Source organism: Coenobita brevimanus, chromosome 26 (assembly GCF_032717465.1).
Source record: "Coenobita brevimanus isolate Jiangsu-jjx chromosome 26, ASM3271746v2, whole genome shotgun sequence".
NCBI classification, from domain to species: domain Eukaryota; kingdom Metazoa; phylum Arthropoda; class Malacostraca; order Decapoda; family Coenobitidae; genus Coenobita; species Coenobita brevimanus.
In genome coordinates this window covers 47,943,337-47,965,882 of record NC_136979.1, presented here as the reverse complement: position 1 = coordinate 47,965,882, position 22,546 = coordinate 47,943,337, and the positions used below count along the sequence as shown (strand labels likewise).

General features: G+C 40.4%; 1 protein-coding gene and 1 non-coding gene across 2 annotated transcripts in view; both read left to right on the top strand.

The window, feature by feature from the left end:
• The first annotated feature begins 306 nt into the window (after positions 1-306).
• On the top strand, positions 307-425 carry LOC145394319 (5S ribosomal RNA). The gene has a single exon (XR_013896392.1). It is a non-coding gene; the product is annotated as a 5S ribosomal RNA (ribosomal RNA).
• Positions 426-3,254: 2,829 nt separating this feature from the next.
• Positions 3,255-22,546, top strand: part of LOC145394106 (uncharacterized) — a 31,908-nt gene continuing 12,616 nt past the window's right edge. The window contains exons 1-4 of the mRNA XM_080268085.1: positions 3,255-3,387; positions 3,955-4,146; positions 14,862-14,906; positions 20,641-20,779. Coding sequence (XP_080124211.1) covers positions 3,361-3,387; positions 3,955-4,146; positions 14,862-14,906; positions 20,641-20,779 — 403 coding nt within the window. The 5' untranslated portion in view covers positions 3,255-3,360. The remainder of the gene's footprint in view (positions 3,388-3,954; positions 4,147-14,861; positions 14,907-20,640; positions 20,780-22,546) is intronic.

The following is a 22,546-nucleotide window of genomic DNA, read 5'->3' as shown; positions in this document are numbered from 1 at the left end:
CTGTTGCCTTTCATCAGATTTTCTTGGTCTGTTGGCCACATTATCATGAAATTTGAAACTGCTGCACAATATTACCATTTCCATCAAATAAGATGACGTAACTGAAAATAGCTTTAAAACTCTGAAGAAAAATGAGGCCTACAAGATGGGACTACTCGAGACTTGACAATACTTGTATATCTTATTGTAACTATCCTATTAAGAAAACATAAACATATATTTTTACTGTTATACAACGGATAAGTCCGATATTCTGGTACTGAATACTGACACAGATTATGAGGTCATTCACCACTGCATTGTTTTTGTAACGGCCATACCGCGTTGAGTACACCGCTTCCCGTTCGATCAGCGAAGTTAAGCAACGTTGGGTCTGGTTAGTACTTGGATGGGTGACCGCCTTGGAACACCAGATGCTGTTGGCATCCCTACGTCAAGTGGGGTTGGTGGAGGATTAGTGCCCCTCCCTGTAGAACAATTAACTCTAAGCCCTTGGCCACCCTGTCTGGGATATATGGCGTCTGGCAATGGATGGATGGATGGACTAGGTTGACCAACAACTTGATGTTATTTTTTTAAGAGTATTCATGAATGCATTTATGAATACTTTCATAAAGTACTTGTATTTGAATCAAGTATTTCTTGTACATATATTCGTATTCCTAGAAATCTGAAGTACAGTATCTGCATTCAAATGCTAATCTCTTGTACTGAGCAGGTCTTTTCATCAAGGGCCACTGAGAAACAGAGGGCCACTGGAGAAGAAGGGTTAGGTTAGGTTAAGTGGCTCTCGGTGAAAAGACCACACTCCAAAAACCACCAAGGGCCAAATCGTGGTGCACCATGAGCCACAGGAGAAGCAAGGTTTGGTGGCAGGGGTGGGCGTATCGATACCAAAATATCGATACTTTCGTTACCAGCTATTAAAGCTTAAGTATCGATACTTCGATTACTAAAGAAAAATGTTTCAATTTGGCAATTTTTAAGGAGAAATTAAGTAATTTCAGTATGCAGAGAAATACTTATTTAGTATGCTGAAATGCATGGATAATAGTTTTACGTCTGGCACCCTGGTGTCTGTCTCCTGTCATCCCACGTCACCAGGCGTGTGACTGTACTGTATTACAGCCACACCACTGACCTTGACCAGAAATCACTCACAGTAGTGCTGGCACCCCTAGACTATATATTAAAGTACAGCTTTAAGCAAAGGTCAAGGTGTCGGTAATCGATACCACCGATATCAGTCAAAAAAGTAATCGGTATTGTATCGACATGAAATAGCTGGTATAGCGGTGGCTCAATCGGTAGAGAGATGGCCCGCAGTCCTAACGGACCCAGGTTCGAATCCCGGCTGGGGCAGGGAACAGTTAAGGATTTGAATTTCATTAAATCAGGCTTTACTGATCTACCAAAAGTCCCGCCGACATGTCGTAAAATTACCCCCGCTAATACCAATACACCAGTCCTGTATGAGACAGCCCTAGCATGTATTCAATATGGACGGTGGGTGTTAGCGCCGAAGTGGTGACATGTAGAGGTGTATGGTACGTAGGACTGCTGGGCCTTGATAGCAGGCTGTGAAGCCTATGCCCAGAGTCGGACAAAAAAAAAAAAAAAAAAAAAAAACTATTTGGTGGCCCTCGGTGAAAAGACCGACTCCATGTATTCATTCCATCTCTATTCCTCCACTGAACTTGTTAGTACTGTACACGTAAGATAACCAGATTAATGGGTGAATGGACGATATATCACGTGAGAGGAATCAATTTTCACTGAGATATATGATGAATATAATACATAAAGTCATGAATGCAGGAGACTTACCGAATGAGTGGACCAAGTAGGCTGTGGAGGATGTGTAACGTCACTGGGCAGACTGAGCTTACTTTGGTAACCTAGCTGGCTGATCCAGTGTTGAATGGATCCTGTTGCTACCTGCGTCGGCACCCTCACAAGCTTCCATGAGGATGTCACTGCCACCCCGTCCTCCTCATCAGCCGAGTTCGACTGAATTTTCCAAATCGGTCGGAGTCCGATGGCATGTTACACTCATGGGTCGTCTTCCACAACTTTCAACACCTCCCTCGTCACCCTCGTGAGTCACAACGGCCTTCCTCGCTGCCAGAAAGGTGCCAGCAACGCAAGAAAGTCTCTCAGCACCCACTAGTCACTATTTACACTACTTGCAACGAGAACTTGTCAACAAAATGGCGTCAGTGTGGAACTCTATCCGGCCATCCCGTGTTCCCAGATCAAAGTATCCAACCCGCTAGAATATAGCAAGTAGATGCACCTTACCAAACCAGTTCTTCTTTTTGATAGTCTGTTATATTTTTCTGATTACTTTTGAGGTTTAGTAAAGAAACGTTTGTAGCGATTTTTATGGGCGGAGATTGCTCGCTAGCTAATGTGTAGCGCCTTAGGTATGCGAGCTAGTTACCTGCGTATGTTCGATACTCACAATGGGGATTGATATTAAACTCGTTTGGGAGAGAGAGGAGTGAATTAACCAAGTGTACTAACACTGTATCCAACACATTCAGAATTGGTTTACAAGGGAGAATTACATAGTATTTGAGCTGGAGCAAGTACCGTGACTGCGATAAAAGTCAGTAGTTGGTGGGATAGGTAGTTATAAGCAAATATCCTTGGTAATAAGAGCTTTCACTAACTACAGTTCAGAATTCTGAATACAAATACGAAAGTCCGTTAGCCTGTCACTTTCGTTGCTTGATTCATTGATACTTAAATAAGATGTAGCAAATAACCGTGCAATAAATCCTCCAGTCCTACGCTGAATAGTCAAATAAAGGTAGGAACATCTGTTGAGAAAGGCACTAAAATAATGGCCTTTCGGTGAATATAAGATCTAAATAGTGGTAACGTTAACCGTTTGTCTGATGGTGTTTATCAGTCGATTCTTGCATCTAGACGATTTTTTGGAACTTACGAAGAACACTGAATTGAAGGGGTTAATCACGCAAGAAATCCCTAGTTGGAAACGAGAGCTAGTCAGCTGATGCGAAAACATGACGTCATAGTTAAGCATCCAGCACAGTTTCCTACATAAATGTCATATTCCAGAAGCTCCAAATAACAGTTTTATTGGACAAATAATCATTAGAAATAAGAATAAAATTACAGCAACATATTCAAAAATAAAAAAAATCAGTTAACATCAGATAACTGTATGGTAATCAAGCAGTAAAGTTGAGTAATGTGTAATCTTCCGACCTTCGTTCATCCGTCAAGTTCATGGCTTGATGGGTACTAGGTGTAGCGATGCCATAATAATGGGCGTAAAGAGTTTAAACTGTATTGTGTCTTGGAGGATTACAAAAAATAGTTACTGCAATCATGTCTCTTCAGCAGCTGCCACACGAGGTAAGGTCTTCATTTATCTATGTGAATAGGCTAACCTGATATTTGCAGGGATTGGATGGGGTATGATAAATTGTTCATAGATCAAATGGAGAAAGCTGGGAGAGACCTTTTTGCAGTGGACCATCTTGGGCAGTTGATGTGGAATGGTAGCATTTATTGGTAACAAAATTTTAAAAGACTGAGCAAAGGAGAGCTCCCATTAACAAATTATGAAAATTTTGTGACGGATTATCTTTCATAGTTGTATCATTAATGACTACCAGATTCTGCAGAAATAATACCTATGTTCATAACAATTTAGGTTTGTCGACACTGACAGTGGTATCCTATAGTAGAGGGCAGTGGGTCAATGCAAACCTGAAATTCATTCATCCCCAAATCATTAAGGTTAGTTAGGTTAGTGGGGATGAATGATTAGTAATGGACTGACTTTGCAGCTGAATCATCCAGACAGTCAGACATGAGTGATTACCATTTGTCACTGATTGCATTGCCACATTAACAAAAACAAAGATACCTTTTCTTTCACTAGTATGGTAATTTTTAGTAATGCCTTTCTCATCTTAGGTACTGGTCAATCTGTTCAGCTACCTGGGGGTGAGTGATCTGCAAGTGGCATCATGTGTGTGTCGGCTTTGGCGGGAGGTGGCAGGGATCTTATTGGCCAACCGTGTCACAGTTATGATCACAGATGATGCCACACCTGCCATTGAGACATTCAGGTCTGCCACCATCCCCTATTGCAACTGGGTCTTCAAGGTCAGTAATGAGACATGTTGGAAGTGGCATACTGTCTGTACCAAAGTTGAATGTGTTCTTTAATCGTTTCATTTGAGGCTTCTTGAATGTAGCATTCAGAATATACTATCAGAAAATATATCGATCAATACCACTCACTTGATGTAGTGCTGCCTACTTCTTCCTTAGCCTCTTTCATTCTTTTTCTGTGCCTACTCTCCTCTCTTCCTATTTCTCCCATCTTTCCTGTCACTTCTTATTGCATTTCTTTCCTTTACAGGTGGCTTTACATTGAGTGACAAGCCAAATGGTTTCCTGTAAGCCAAGAAACCATTTACAACGCTGGGTGGTAACCATATAACCAAACCATACGTGCTCCCTACGTGTCAGCAAGTGGGTTGGTGGAGGGTTAGTGCCCCTTCCCGTAAAACAAATAACTCAAAGTCAAATGGCTACTCCTTATGGGATTATGGCGTCTGGCAATAGATAGATAGATAGATCTTTGTGTCTGCCTGTCTATCTGGATAGACAGATAGACATGCACATTATTTGGATACAGTAGACCCTAAATTTGCACAACTGATGTTTCTGGGAATTTTACAATGCAATTCGTGCCATTAAAACCATGTTATGTGGCTAATGGGGTGCCTCTAAAGAGCATCAAGCCAACTGAGGGCACTGCAGACTCTAACACATTCCCATGCTGTTTATAAAGCCAATTTCTCCTTGTTAAATATCTTCACTGCTGTGTGAAACTGTGAATCACAGTAATGCCACGTACCAAATACTATATATATAGTAGAAAAAGAAAACATCATTATAACATAGCATGAATTGTTTTATTTATCATAAATGGAAGTGAAATTTATTGAGGTCAACCCCACCATTTCATTGGTCCTGTAATATTACATTTCTACTACATGTGGTGGAAGTGAGGTTGTTAATATATACAGTAGTTGGCTCAGACTGCAAATTAAGCCTAGTGGGTATCGTGCTTCATTCAATCTCTGTGTTGGCTTAAATTTAATGTTGTATAAATACTGGCATTCCTCATCACATTTCATCCGATTTTGGAGACCGTCCCTAAAACAGGATGAGGACGGACGTTGAAGGTAAAGCAAGCCAAGACATCTGCCTTCGCTACACATATAGGAAGTTAAGTTCTATTTTCACGATCTACATATCTGGATGTAGGAGAGTTCAAGGTATGTGACTGTGGAATGAGAGAGAAGTTTAGAACAAAACAGGGGACCATCCTGTTCTGCACATGCGTGACTTGGGTGGGCAAAACATTGAATACCAGTACAGTATTTACTCAACATTAAATTTAAGCCAACACAGAGACTGAATGAATCAAGATACCCACTAGGCTTATTTACAGTCTGAGCCAACTATGTATTAAGAACTTCACTTCCACCACATGTAGTGGAAATGTAATATTACAGGACCAGTGACATGATGGGGTTGCCCTCAATGAATATTTCATTTCTGTACGTGATAAATAAAACAATTCACACTACATTATAATCACATTTTCTATTTGTATTATGGTATGTGACAATACGCTGATGCACAGTTTCACACAAGTGTAAATATTTAACAGAGAGAAGTAGGCTTTATAAACAGAGCTGGAATGTGTTAAACTAGAGTCCACAGTGCCCTGTATTGAATACTAGCTTTGAAAGCACCCCATTGGTAAGGTGAATTCCCACACTTTTCCCAAAGTCTCCCTTTGGTCCTCTTGAAAATGTTTTACTCCTTTCTGATCTTATATAACATTAATTAAACTCAACATACAACCTCTAGGAACATGACTGGGCATAAAGAATTAATTAAACTCAACATACAACCTCTAGGAACATGACTGGGCATAAAGAATGGTTAATTATAGTGTACAAAGTGGTATATCAGTGTGATCACTTACCATGATGGGACAAGTGCATGCGCATACACACACACACACACACACACACACACACACACACACACACACACACACACACACACACACACACACACATGGGGATGTGATTTTATGGGACTATACACTAATGACTACAGAATGAGAATATAATACACTGCCAGCACATTCACAGTAATCATAGTTCGTTGTATTTTTCTGTCTGTCATTAACCCATGAGTGTTTATATTATTGTCATAAACATCTTTGGCTATGCTTGTTAATTTTATGGTCACTGTTCTTACTTTTTTTGTGTGTGTGTGTGTGTGTAAAATTATCCTGTATATTTAGTTTTGGCAAACAACTCTGTTGTGGGAATAATTAAGGAAGTACGTAGTTCCTTTGTGGTAGGGGGTAGACCATCATCGTCTCACATGATATAGTGCTGCGTACTTCTTCCTTCACCATTATCATTCTTTTTTTGTGTCTGCTCTCTTCTCTTCTTATTTCTCCCATCTTTCCTGTCACCTTCTATTACTGTACTCTTCTTTCCTTTACAGGTGACTTTACAATGCGTGACAAGCCAAATGGTTTCCTGTAAGTCAGGAAACCATTTACAGTGCTGGATGGTAACCATATAACCAACCCATACATGTTCCCTATGTGTCAACAAGTGGGTTGGTGGAGGGTTAGTGTCCTTCCCTGTAAAACATCTAACTCATAGTCAAATGACCACCCCTTATGGGATTATGGCATCTTGCAATTGATATATAGATAGGTATTTCCTTTTCATTATATTTCTAGTTGGTTGTCCAGCATGTCTCTGACAGAAAGACTTACTGAAGCTTCTGATCTGTCTGCTGCATTTTATCAGATTGATTGGGCCAAAGATTAATAGTATCTTTTTCTCTCCAGTGATGCATAGCTACCAGATGATTTGTTGAGTGTAATTGATGGATGGTTATTTAGATACCAGTATGTAATTTGCATTTTGAGTATGTCACACACATGACATGATGGGAGTCCTAAATGTGTTACTAGTTTCAGGTGGACTACCAATACGGTATATTAGATACTATACCAGTATTGTTCATTGTAGTTGCCACAGTGTGTATTATTAAGTGCTTCATAGTTTTTTTTTGTTTTTTTTTCCCCACTGATCTGTGCTTGGGAGCTTGTGTTGATTTGTAGTGCTTGTACTGATGTTTGATTTGTTCTTTTCATGTTGCCATTGTCTCTCATCCTTTGGAAATCATCTGAGTGTGTCATCTTTATATACTGTAAAGTTTTTAATTGCCAGAATACCAAAATAGGCCTGCCATTTGCACAGCTGATGTATCATGAGAAAGTATCGCACAAACAGAATCAAGACAACTGTTCTTTAATAACTGCTTTTTAAAAACAACTATAGGAGAGAAAATGCCAGGTAGGTGGGGGCATTCATCATCCACTTACTCAGTTCTGTGCTGCTTTGGGTGTCTGCCCATTCTTCTCACCCCTCCTTCCTCTTCTGTCCTTATTTCCTTCATTCTTTCCTCTCCCTTCTGCCTATGTGTGACTTTACACTCCCTCCACTGTCTTTCTTTCCTTCATTCATTCCTTTTCCTTCTGTCTGTGGGTGACTCTACACTGAGTGACAAGCCAAATGGTTTCCTGTATACCAGGAAACCATTTCCTATGCTGGGTGGTAACCATGTAATCAAATTATTGCACCTGGTGGTTTAGTGGGCAATTAAGGCACTCCTGTGGGAATGAGCCATTGTAGGTTTATATCCAATTGGCAGTTGTGGTTTATTTCTCATGTAATGCCACTCAGGGATGAGTGAGGCTGGTCACTCTCATCTTAAATGTCAGGACCAACTTGCCTAGCCCGGGGCTCCTGTGCTCCTCATGGGGCAACATAGGATTGGATGAAGGGTGGATGGATAAAAAATTGGTGTTTTGTTCCTCTCCCCCCCCCCCCAAGACTTGATCATCAGTAAGCATAATTAATTAATAATAATTGGCAAATAAGTGAGATTTCTCCCTTACTTTGATGGATGATTAAGTGCTACAAGGTTGTTTAAGGGGAGGATCTGAGACAGTGGGGTTAAAGGTGGAAGGATTGAGCAGTGCCTCTAACTCACCAATGACTGAAATTACTCCTCAGAGCCCTCAGACTCATTCCCTCTGGAGTCATCACAGACTTGTCCTGATGAGACAAGTGGTGTAAACTTTTTTATTGGTGCTATGCAAATGATCCACATGGCCATGTTTGGGACTACCCTGGTATAGATTTGCCATGCTGCACAAATTCACAACAACATACTGAACCTGTGTAAACAGAGGGCTTGGTGTATGTGCAGTTTGACATCAATCTCCCCCTACAAATCTCATCTTTTTCCTGTTAATTTAATAGAATACTGGTACCAGTACATTTTCAGTTAAATTTTGCATCATCATCATCATCTGTAAATATTTGCTCCCTCCTCAGAACCCCCAGACAGGGAATGGTCTAGGTAGAAGTGCCCCTAGGCTGCCTAATCATCACACACCATTCTCACTTTCTCAAACACTCCCCTTCCTCTTCCTACTCTTTGTTCAGTGTACAATTTCACTCTCTTCCACACCACATAAGATCTGCCTCTACCAGCAGCATTGCCGTCTTTATCACTTTCACACACTTTCTTTGGCACCCTGCCTGTGTGCATTCTTTGTAGATGCCCATTCCATCTCATTGTATTCATATTTATCCACTCAGTGCACACCATACTCCAGTACACTTTTCTTTTCCATAATACCCATAAGTTTCATTATTTCCTACACCCTCCATGCTCCCCATGACTGCAGCTGTTCCAAGAAATTAACTTCAACAGTTTGCAATATTACAGCTGTTAATCACTGCCCAGGTTTCACTCTCATATGAGAGTTGGCAGTAAGACACTCATGTAGGGCTCTCTTAACCTCCTTGCTAACTCTGCTACCCTCTGAAGTATTCAACAACTGAGCTCTCCATTTATTCATATCCCATTAAATCATCTCTCCTTACCTTTTCTCTCCTGCCATATTTGCTCAATACAGCTCCCAGATACTTTAAATTGTCAACCTCCTCAAATATTTCACCTCCCATCTATACCTGGCAGTTCACTGTTACTTCTTTACTGCCCTGCATTGCCCACCAAAATCTGTCGTCACACTCCATTCTCTCACTTACTGTTATCTTAATTTTCTTCATACAGTATTCATGTTTGATTTTCCTCTAGTGCAGAATCTATCAAATTCATCCACTACCTTTTGCAAGCCACTCTCACTTTCTATTATTAAAACTGCATCAGCAGCATACAAGCAGGTTACAAGACACCATTCATTGCCATGTAGCTTCAGCTGTGTTCCTATACCTGCTGTCCTTATTTTCATGTTTTTCACTATGTCATCCATATACACTTTCTTGTATATATGCTGAACAATTAGGTTGACATAACACATCCCTGTCTTACACCTACATTAATGTTGAAAGGGCCACTATGCTTCTTGCCCACCTTGATACCTAAGGAACAATACTACAATACCTTCATAAAAGGATTTTTTTTTTTTTTTCCCCTCAGCAGTCTCCCCCACATATATGCCTCTCACACACTCTGTAATCCTTCCCATTTGCTAAGGGTGGATGTATGTACTGTCAGCAAAGTTGTAGCTCTGATAATGTTTAAGTATATAGCTATCAGCTGTTTGGGGGAGTTAACTGCAGTAGCATTGTTACAATTTATATTCATAATAAACTTACCAGTTGAATTGTTTATTTAGTTATAGGTTTTAGGTTTTTTGGGGAAAAAAGAAATCAGTCAGTCAATCATTTGTTATGGAGAGATACATGCACTAACATGTGTATATTATACTGGGAATAAACATATGCCTGAAGAGTTGACTATATACCCAACAGCCTTTTGAGTTTGTGACCCACAGTACAGTAGTATGTTTAAGAAAACTGCAATGCCATTAAAATGTTTGTCTAAAAATATTTTGCTATACCATTGAATTGCAGTGACTAAAATTGCAAAGCTGCTGATCCCACTGTAATCAATACAGTACTCGGCTTACTCTGCCTGGGAGCTTGACAGAGCTTATAGATTAAAATGAAGCAGTAAAAGATGTGATGATGTCCAATTGCTCCTCAGGAAGTGGACTTGAGCAGTGTGAGTGATTGGGTGGACTGGTGGGCAGGTGTTGGGGATGAGGTGAGGTCCCTAGGCCTCCACAGTGCAGGCATGGGGCAAAGGGATCTTGTGGCACTCCTCTCACCCTGCATCAGTCTCCATACTCTCAACCTCAATGGGGCACGTGGCTTGTTCAGGGAGGGTCAGTGCATCCTGACATTTGGTGTAGAAAGTTATTATATATATTTTGTAGCATTGCAGAAAAAAAAAAAAAAGTTCTCTTTAGTCTATTCATTTTTTCTTTTTTTCATTCTTCATGAAAAAACAATAACACATCTACTTCTGTAATACAGTAATGTATTGCACTGTGCTTGTTTGTTTGTACAATATGTGTGGTCAGTATTTCCACTGGTAAGCTTGATCCCTTATACAGTTTACCTAATTCAGCACAGTCATGCTATTTTACTTATTCTGCCGTTCTCAGTTACAGTACCGGGTATTTATTTTTCTTAGATTGTGCTAGTATTGAAAGCATAGTACTCTTGTGTACTTGCACCCTGCTTATCAAATGTCATCAATTGACATCATCCTAAGAAATTTTCCTGAGTTTGGAATTACAGTTTAAGCTGAACTTTGGAAGAGGGAAAAAACATATATAGATTTCTTTGTCTTGCAGTGGATGTGCTTATGTTAGCTACAGTATGTCTATGTGAAAGTTTTTTTTTTTTTTTTTTTTTTTTTTCCCTGATGTTCAGAACTGCAAGGTAAAAACAGACTGTCAGGAATGAAACTGTATATTTAAAGAGGATTAGCTGGTTTATTATGAAAAGATACAAATACCTAGTCATGTACCACTGAGTGAACAAACTACAGCATAACAGTGTTCCAAATTTCAGGGAAAGTTATCAGGTTCTGCATTCACTGTCATGTCGTCAACAAGAATGACTGAAATGAATTAAATTGATTTGGCACGTTCATCTTAATGACAGAATATTAACTGATCCAGACTTCCTGATTAAATTTTGAATGCATATTACACTGGCTGATTTTCTAGCAGTGTCATTTTTGTATAACTCTTGGCAACAAAAGGAAAAGGCAAGTAGTTAAGGCTAGGCCAGCTTCTCCTTCTCTCCCTTTGCATTCCAAACCCCTTAGTATGTAACTACTTTTAAGTGATATGTGGTAATCCTGGTAATTCATAAAATGTCCTTGGCTTAAGGAAGATCTGCCGTTTCCCAGTTGTGCAAAGAAAAAAAGAAGAAACTGATGTTTTGGCATGCATGCAGAATGGGTTGAAGTATTTGCATGTAAGTGTTTAGGTTCATGTTTGCAATAGTTTAGTTGCTATGGTCTTGAAGTATGAACTTCCAGGGAAGGATTCTATGTACGTATTTTTTTATTTCATCAAAGATCATTTTAATGGGCATGATATGGAAGACGATATCATGAAACATGAGAATGCAGATTTTCAGGTCAATATATAGCTTCCATACTTGTTCTTGTAATAATGAGAAAAAGAAATTTTGGAAGTTTCAATTTTAATTAGTCTCTGCTGCTGAAGTGGTTACAAAGCTACATCTGTTGAGGTACACCAAGTCACAGTTTATGAGTTATATCCCCCCCTCCCCCCCGCTTCAGTTGGTCATACTACTCGTCTCGTTTCGTTTAGTTTTTGAAGGCTCAGCATGCTTGCATACGTCAGCCTTGGTCACCTAATGGCGGCTTTCCATGCTGTTTGATCTCTGGCTGCTTCCCTATTCAGTCCCTTATCCCTGAGGTCACACTTAATGACCTTGTCCCATGTCTTTTTCATTCTACCTCTCGCAACCCTACCCCCAATATTAACACTTCTCACTTTCTGCACCCAGTTATCATCCTCCATCCTCTCCACATGCCCAGACCATCTCAATTTCCTCCTCCTTATCACAACACGAATACACTCCAGTTCCAACTTACCCCTCACTTCATCCAACATAAACTTAGCCTTCCCAGGCCTCACACTTAGGGATGCACTGAACATCCACCTAATCATGGTCATTTCTTATGTTTGAGCCTGCAAATATCCTCCTCTTTTACTACCCAGCTCTCACTACCATACAGCATTACGCTTCTAACACATGCCGCATACAAAGATCCTTAAGCACAAAGAGAGCCCTCTCAATGTCAGGAGAGGCAACAGCTCCCTGGACTTCTTATCAACAATCACTCCTCACTCTAGCCACAGAGCTAGCTCCAGCCCCACCTCCAGCACATAACATATCTCCCAAATAACAGAGCTCTTCCACACATTCAAGAGACACACCAGCAAGTTCAGTCCTTTCATGCCTGACAATCTCCACCTGCACTCCCTGACACACCGCACACATGAAAGCTGCATTATCTCGTAGTCTACCTCTAACACCACTAAACCTCTTATGCACCCACTTACCACAGACTCTGCACAAGATGGAATTACTTCCCACACCCTTGTGGCAAATGGCGCATAGGCACTCTCCCTCTTCTTTGACAGTACCACCTCCAGTCCTAGATACCATCACTTTTGTTGTATCTACATTTTCTCTTAAGCCCTTGTGTCCCATACCATCTCTCCATTTCCTAAATCTTTCCTCTGCCTCCCTTTCATTCTCTGCAATCAATACAAAATCATCAGCATATAACATCTCCTACAGGAGTCCATTTCTGGTCACGTGAGTGGGCTTCAAGTACCATGATAAACAAGAAGGGGCTCAAAACTGACCCCTGGTGCACACCAACATTCACAGAAAACTCATCACTTAAATCTCCATTCACCGTTACCTGGGTGCGAGCACCCACATACATAGCCATAACCACCCTAACCAGCCACTCCTAGATCCCAAGCTTTCTCATTGCCCACTTCACCGCCTCTCTAGAGGCTCTGTGAAAAGCCTTCTCCAAATCAACAAAAACAAAGTCCAGTTCCCTTTTCTTTCCTATATATTTTTCCTGAAGCTGTCAAACAATGAATATGGCATCAGTGGTCCCTTTGCCTTGATATCCTTGAGCTGTTTCACCTACATGACCATTTAAGTCCCCCTCCCAGAACTTCAATCTCATCATCCCCCATACCACTTACTACACGTTTTAAGACATCCAAAAATCTATCCTTCTCTACATCATCCAAGCCTGCCTGTGAAGCATATGTCGATATAAATGCAACCATTTTCCCACTGAACAAAATTTTCACTACTATTGTCCTACCATTACTCATAACATTCATGGCATATTCCACCCATTTCTCCCCAACCAATACAGCCACACCACCATTTCTGTCTGTCCTACCCTGCCAAAAAACCTATAATAGCAATCCCTCCCAGCAATCTTTCTGGCTGATCCACCCCCTAAACCTGACTTCTTGCACACATCCCACATACACCCACCTCCTATTCAATGCCTTGACCACTTCCCCCGCTCTACCCCTCAGACTTCCCATATTCCACGATGCCATTCTGATCCCCCTGGATGATTTAGTGTTCCCAGGCTTGCACTGAATTTCATTCTCTAATTTGGTCATAATTAGTAAGAATAATGAAGGGGAAAGTCATGCCACAGGCCCAACCCACTGCACAGTCCCAGGTCCAGGCAATGGATCTGGGATTTCTAGCCCACCAGCCTTGATCAGTGGCTGTGGTAGTGGCCTCGGGGCACCCTGCCAGGACAGCTGGAGGGACACCCTCCAAGTGCACATTGGCACTGTAACTGCCCCACCATTATACACCCATTGATAGGGCGGCCTCCTGGGGTGCTGCTCCCAGGTTCGGGCCCCTCTCTGTTGGGAAGAAACGGCAGCCTGGGAACTGCATTTCCCAGCACAGGTTCGAGCCTCATCTCACCCTGGCCCCTACGATCTGTGCTGACAAAGCCCTCGTCATGCCTCTCCTTAAATGGTCCGCCACTAGATAGCAGGGACAAAGTTTTCCGGCTGCATGCCCTTGTTGGCGTCAAACTCTGTGACGTAGTGGGGTACGTTGTGTGATATGTAAAGCACATGTGGTGTAGTGTGTGACACAGAGGAAATGTTTGGAACAGCATGCTGAGTTATTCTCCAAGTTAATGCCACACTGAAAAGGTCAACAAAGGGGGATTGTTAGGTAGCTAGAGAAGCAGGAGCTCCAGCTATCCCTATCACCAGCATTCTCATTCCCCTAGGGAGTACCACCCTGATCGACTGGTGCTACAGACTCCTCCTTATTGTGTATTTTATTTGGTGAGATGGCTGCACAATCCTCCTGACAGAATTCAGTATATAGGTTACTTTATGGAAATTGAGACATTACACATCATACTGGTATGTACAGTACACTGTACTTTCACAGGAACTTCAAAACTAAATACCTTCACACAGCTTGATACTTTCCCACCATACAGAATCTCTGCAAATGTAAATAAAACACTTTGTAATAAACCTAATTCATGTCTAATGATAGTGGTAAATGAACGTGGGGAACCTTATCTGTATTTTTCATATACAGCATCATTTTAAGCTCCTTGTGGCCTAAGTAGTGGACTTGTTAATATATTCATTGTAATGTTTCGGTTCATAAATACAGTGGACAGCAGAAGGCAGTACTGGACAAACTATCGTCAGTATAGAACTGTTCTGGACAACTTGAAATTATGAGTTCAGTCATATCTTTCAATAACAGCAAGCAGTCATTAATGACTTTGATCCATGTGTATGGAAGGAGGTGGACATCCATCTTACGTGTGAGTTTCGGCAAGAGTGGAGGGTGGCCGGTCCTAGCGTACGCTCACTTGGTCTGTTTAATATCACCATGAGTGAGGACGACTGTGTCACCATGCTGGCTTGCTGTCCTCGTCTCACCACCCTCCGCATTGGGTCACGCCACCTCTTTAGGGCGGGTGAGTGATGTTGAGGAGGTAAAGGGAGTGCTGACTTGAGATGATTGGCTGTGAATGTGAAGGTGACTGTCATTATCAGCCCTCTAAAGTATTTTGATGCATTATATTGTTCTTTCTGCTGAAGGGAATCCATGAAATGTTTTTCATCAGTATCATGATACTGTCTGTTCTTTGAAAAGAAAAAAAAAATGGAATTGAGTTACTGTATATCACTTGGACGCACTTCACTTAATAAAGACAGTGAACAGTCCTTGAGTCATGAGAGACATGCCAAAAGCTTGTAGGCAAGTTACTAAGCATTGCTAATGCTTAAAAGTCTTCTCCTCTTTGGGGGAACTGTTGGTCAAATATAAAATATGAAACTACCTTTAAAAGGCACACCAAAATTCCAATGGGCAGAGTTTTGAATGAGTTGTGAAAACTATTTTTTTTTTTTTTTTAATAAAGATTACAGAAATGCAGTCAGTCGTGTTATTTTGTTTTCAGACTCACTTTACAGAGCAAACAGTAACAAAGCCAGCAGTGTACATTTGCCATTATAAACAGTATGAGGGGGGGGGGGAAATCACCCAAGAAAACAAGAGGTGATGTAAAGTACCTACTGTGCCTTTTATTAAAAAAAAAAAAAAAAAAAAAAGTTAGTGTAGGCAGTGTTTGTGTATGGTGCCTTGAAACTATTACTAGTCACTATCAAAACATTGGTGGAGGTTATCTTTAATCACCTGACCACTTATCAGAAATAGCAGACACACTGGTTGGTTCATTATCAATTCTCTTATCACTGTCAAGTCATGTACTGTGTAAACTATTCTGTTAGTGCTGACCAGTGATGACAACACTGGGTATCAGGAGTTGGAAGGTCTGATATGCTCTCATGCTGTACTTTCTTTGATATAGTATATCAAAATGAAGCAAGGGATAGCCAGGAAGTGTGGTACCATTTATAGGGTATGGTGAAAGGTGTTTGTGTCAAAGGAAAGTATTAGCAAAATAGATACTTTAACCCATAGATTGTTTAATTAAGGGTATGGATAATATCATACATATATATACACAGATAGATAGATATAGATATATATTTTGATCTTTAAAAAACAAAAAAATCAAGGGGGTACAAATATGCCATTATTGAGTTTGTGACACACCAAGTTGTTCCCCCCCCACCGGTGACCAAGTGGGAATTTTAAATACCCAAGGGGTATATATACATACTGAACCTTAAGCGATGTGCTTCAAATTGAGTATATGTACATACTAATCCACCTACAGGTTAAATAAGGAAGCCTTGATAGGAGAAGGGAAATGAATTATTGGATTAAAAAGTACAATTAGTTTCTTTACATCTCCCATGGAGTACAAGTTTCTGAGTTGCATCTTATATTGATCAGAATCCTCTGATATGAGCCAGAATAAAACAGAAAATTATTTTCCATGCTGAGTATGTTGATGAAGATAGTATTGTATATTCCCATTAGTACAGGTGGCACCTTTCTATCAGAGTTACATTATCTAGTGATAACCAGAACACATTAAAATAAAATTCAAGCTCATGGGGAGGTACTATATAAAGGTTTGGGTAATAAAGGAGTGTTAGGACAACAAAAGAGAGTTAGTTCATATACTGTAATGAAATGTTTAAACAGACATGAAGGTGTTTATAGGCTCCAATATTTTACATCAGCACCTGATAGACTAAGATCAATGCTTTAGGCCAGGGATGTAGGGCAACAGTTTGTACAGACTGGGCAAGAATTACTGCAACTGAGCTGCTTTTGTCTAATGGTTCTCACGTAAGCTGACTATATTCTGAAAGTAGCAAGAACAAGACAAAATTTATGTCATTGTAATGACAGGATAAATGGTGGTGGTTGCAAACCTCAGTCCAAAAGTTGTTTCCTAATATTAATGTAATTTTGTAGTGGTAAGAGAAAATGCAGTGGTTGTTAAATGATATCAGTGCAGTACTGCAGTGAACAGGGACCAAGTCTTGATGTTTCGTTGGAATAATTTTTTTTTTTTTTTTTTTTTTTTTTTTCATACATAGGCTATAACAGAGAGACATCCTGTGAGAACAAGCCTTACTAACACACGTCATTGACAGACTTACCAGTCTCAGATGCAAGCACACTGAAGTGTTCCCATGTCACTACACATGATTTCATGTATGTATTACATAAGTATTGTGTTATGCTTTGTGTTGAGTTTTGTAAGAAGATATGTATTAGGAAGACAGAAAAACAGAATAAGTCAAGACCTGTATTGCAGCTAAATAACAACTTTGCATAAACAAGAATCACTTTTTGTCATAGGTACTGGACTGGAAGTCACCCACTGGAAGTGAGTACTTCACACAGCCTTCCATCCTAGCTAATGGAGAAACACATCTCAATGGTAGAAAGTTTGAGGCAGTGGCTGGACTGCAATAATATTGTTCATAGAAAATATATCTAGCACAGCCTTCACCATGTAGCCCTTATTGGCTGTCAGTTCATATGATAATAATTAATGATTAAAGAAAAGGAGAAGGATCCCTATTGACCAAAAATATAAAATGGAAAGGAGCCAATGAATCTTGGACAGGTGATGGTGTTGGGTGGCTCCAGTTCATACCCTACAATAGCACAGTAACAGGTATTTCTGTCTTTGGAAATAATGCTCTTTTTTGTTTTTTTGGTTTTCATGCTGTGCTCCCTCTTTGGTGGCATCTTGAAGGGGCTGTTAGCCATTTTGTGACACCATCCAAGTGTTATACAGTATATGGTAATGGCATGGATCATTTGAGACAAGGAGAGACGATGCTAGATTGCATTACCTCACATCTCCAGTTAAAATGCCTCGCGAGGCATGGTGAGTTTCCCACGGAGTTGTCAGTGTGTTGTCTGTTTATTCAAATCAAGTGCAGTTCAGTGCACTTCAAACACTTCCCTTGGAAAAGTGCTGAGAGGTTCATTCCTGAGATGGTAACTGCTGTTACTGACTCTTCTTGTCTTTTGGTTATCTTTCTGCAGCTGCTTGCCCCTGCATGGTCCCTCTTCACAGTTCAGTTGCCCTGTACTCTAAGTGTTAGGAGTCTATCTTGTTTTCCTGGAGAAGGGTGCTTCTCATATTGACTCTGACAGCTGGGTGGCTATGCTGCCTGGTAATGCAAACACCCCTCACCTCCCTCTCTATCCCCTGAAAGGGGGATGGTGGACTGCCTGAGGGGGGCAACTTCAGCTTGCAGTTTAATAGATTCACATTCAGATGAGCCTGGGGTTACAAGTACTGCTGCTATATACTAATATTCCTTTGCACATAACCATGAGGTGTCTTACAATCACCCCTATGTTGCAGCCTTTATAGCTGCACAGGACTACTCAAGTTGCACCACTCTTTCGTACCTGATTGTTTCCAATCATTTCTTAGCTACCTAGAAGTGTTTATATACAGTAAACTGACTGCCTGGATCAATGGCTTGGTTACATGTTAACTCTGTCTACGTAATCTTGGCATTGCTTGCCATGTTATGCATCTTCTCTTGCCGCTGCTGTATTTCTCTGAATATCTTTATATTTTTTCTTCAGCTTAATGTTGTAACATTTTGTCTAGTAAATTCTAGGTGGCCGAATGTACCCTGAGCCTCAGCACAGGGTAACTAGCAAACTATTTGTCTTCTTGCATTCCCTGTCTGCTTCCAACATTTAGAGTATATTGTACAGTATATTCTTATTAGGGCTTCAAAATACATGTACAGTTATAGACACATTCCCAGTTAATGTTTGCAGGAACCAAAACTGTGATCCCAAACCTAGTTGCAGTGGCCCCCCGAGTTATAGTCACATGATTCCCAGTTCCTGTATGCAGGAACCACAACTGTGACCTCAAACCTTGTTGCATGGTTTCCAAACTGAGTTACACAGTTCATGGGCTGATCATGGCAGAAAATCCTCCTCACACTTAAAATTAAGAGATGCCTGGTGGTGTGATTAGAAGAGCACTCAGGTTGGAGTGTACTATGGCTTACATGTTTTGGTTTGTCCAAGAGGTGGCCCGAGGTCTTCCTGCCATGTTGATGTTGCAGGGGGAGTCAGTTTCTTACCCTTAAATGTTCTCGACTAACGATGACCTAGCTTAGGGCCCCTATGCTAGAAAGCAGGCAGAATTTTTTTTTTTTTTTTTTTTTTACAGGGTGATGTCATATCCCACGAACCTAATGGTACAGTATGTCATGTCAGAATTCATTTTCATCCATGTTTATGCAAATGCCTGGCGACTTGTTTATTTTGTAAATATCCTCTGATAATGACTAAAAGTCTAATTTGTAGCATACCGTGTAATAATAAATTGTAAATGGATACAGCATATTCTATGTAAAATACTGTCATTATATTAATTAGGTGATGTGGAGCCTACTATGATAGCCCTGTTAACTGGCTTGAGAGATGCAATTGTGGTTTCGATCTAGGAACCAAACCTCCACATTTTTCCCTGCATCTTGCTGTGACAAGGCACTGTTTATTGCAAAGGAACACTGGTTCACTTCTATACATTGGATTGCCCTGCAAAGGTGATGGCTTGATGGTGGTAGATGGGTCAGCTTAGTCAAGGAGATTGAGGTTACAATGGTACTACTACAGGCATAATATGCAAAACTAGGATTCAGCGATTCACATCCTTGGGATCATCTATGCATACTTCAACATAAGATGCCATATCCATCTGAAATCACTAGATCATCAGCTACCTATGTTTCTACTTCAACATAAGATACAATATCCATCTGAAATCACTAGATCATCAGCTACCTATGTCTCTTCTTCAACATAAGATGCCATATCCATCTGAAATCACTAGATCATCAGCTACCTATGTCTCTACTTCAACATAAGATGCCATATCCATCTGAAATCACTAGATCATCAACTGCCTATGTCTCTATCTGTGGCCAGACGCCTTAATCCCATAAGGGATCATATAAGTAAAAATGCTATCTCGTGTCAAAAAAAAGATCCTGACTTTTCATTGTATAAGCAGTTCATTGCAAATCAGTTCACTGTGAAACAAGGGTCTGCTGTATTACCAAGCACCTTTTTGACATTTCTGAGTATTTCCTTTGTAATTTAGATGTTCTCAAAGCATGTGTACTTGGTTAAGCTCATATATGACCTTGTATGAAGATGGAGAGGGACAGCTTCCTGCAGCTGCACAGATATAACCTTTTTTTTTTTTTTCCAGTTATAGCTTTTCCCTCAACCTTTCCCTGTCCCCTGAGAGGAAAATGTTGGACTGCATAAGAAGGGCAGCTTCAGCCTATAGTCCACCAGGTTCACATCCACATGAGTCTGAAGTCTCAACTATAACAACAACAGCTATCATAATAATGCTGAAATGTCAGTATATAGATAATGTTTTAAAGAGCAAAATCAGAAGGGTTTTTATAAAATACTGATCATGGTGGAAAATATTATTAATGCAATCATTTAACTGTATACAGTACTGACATTTCCATATACACTGATGCGTGTGCACACTCATAAGCCTGTACTAGAATATCTAGCACCTAAAGACTGGTTGCAGAGGTGTGAAATCCGGTGCGATGGTAGTCTGGGGGAGTTGTGGCAGCGGGTGGCGGGAGGGGTGCAGTACTTAGGGCTGGCAGAGGAAGCAGACGTTACCCCTCGGGAACTTGTGACCCTCCTGCAGTCCTGTGTCTCTCTCCAGCGTCTCTCTCTAGACTCGCTTCCACATCTCCTTATGCCAGGTAGAATGTGCTCCCTTCTAGATTTCTTGTAGCCCTTCCATGTTCCATCAGTCCTCCTATGTACCCTCTAGATATCTTGTAGCCTTCCCATGCTTTTTCTAAATCTCCCATCCCTTTAATGGTATCTTCTAATCTTCTGCATCACTGATAGTCCTCTCGTCCTCCTTTTAGATCGCCTGTAGCCTTCTAATATTTTTTATTTCTTATGTAGGTCTCATGCTCTTAAAATTTTTGTAGGACTCTCTTGCTCTTAAATCTATTGTAGCCATTGTATGCTTCTTTAGAGATCTTTTAGCTCTCTCATGTGTTCTTTAGCTTACTGATAGCCTATTCCACCTTCTTTATGATCTCTGGTAATCCACTCTTATTCTTTCCAGATCACTTCTAGCCATATCATGCATTTTCTAAATACCTCTTGTAGCCCTCTCATGGTCTTTTAGTTCCTTTGTTCACATTTTGATCCTTTGCCATCTTTACTGCATGTTTCCCCTTGTGCATGGTAAGTGTTAGTGCTTTATACAGTACTTGTGACTTTTTAAAAAAACTTTTCTAGGTTTCTTGAAGATCTCACTTCCCTTGGACTTCAAGATGATTCAGTCTGATTTTGTTGCTCCTTTGCAGTCCTCCTATAATCCATCAGTCTGATGTTGTTGCTCCTTTGCAGTCCTCATCTAATCCATCCATACAGCTGTCCAGTATGCAGCTTCAGAGAATATACTATAGATATGAATACTGAAATGCATTTGTCCAGAGTTCATAGATGCATACTGTATATTTAAAGAAATTGAACACTTATAATCTAGTAAAAAGAAAGTGGTTGGGGTGGATAGAAAGAAAGGGTTTTGTGGAGGTCTACTTGCATGGTCCCATATGTACCATTTATACACAATCTCTTCCATGTTCATATTCCCAACCTTTCTTACTCTCATATCAGACGTTTCCCATTCCCTATTTAATTTTATGGAATTAAGGATACAGTATCTGACGCTGCTTCAAAATTCCATTTTTCAATACCTGTAAACATATGTGAGGGAGTAAACCTTTTTGTTATATTTTTTCAGTCACATTTAGCCTTTTGTTCACTGCCAAAGTTTTGGACTTCTACCATACTTCTCACCTTGCTTAAGGGCATCAGATACTTGAATATAGGCCATGGTTATTGTCTAATATTTTGATAAAGAATGCAAAAGAATGTATGCTACCCCACAGTGTTGGTAAGATGGAGGGATGGAATGATGGTATATGCGAAAGGGAGGTATGAGTTGGAGGGGGTAAGCACATGGCAGAAGGAAGGGTGTTGTGAAGGCAATTTGTCTGTGCCTATTCCTTACTGGATTAAAGCATCTGGCAGTAGATAGATAGGTAGATAAAAATGAATGTTCTGACATCCTAACCTGCCAAGTGCAAAAAGAAAATTTCAGTGGATTATAGCAAGTTATTATAAGAGTCTACCATTATGCCAGAGAAACAGATGTGTCAGGAAAGCGAAGCATGTATAAGAACAACAAGGAAACGAAAGCATCATGAAGCAGATATTTACAAAAAAAAAAAAACTGAAAGAATAAGAGTTCGTAAGGTCTTTCTGTTGCACTGTCGTTAATGGAAATGAGCGGGAGAAAGACAAAGGTTTGAGCTTGAATCTTCATTTTCTCTAACATTTTGGGCTACACACAACCCGTCTTCAGAGAGTTTGAATAGAAAGTGATATAGCTGAGACATTTATACCCCAGGAAATTCCCTACCCCTTCTCATCTTGTAGCCTGCTTG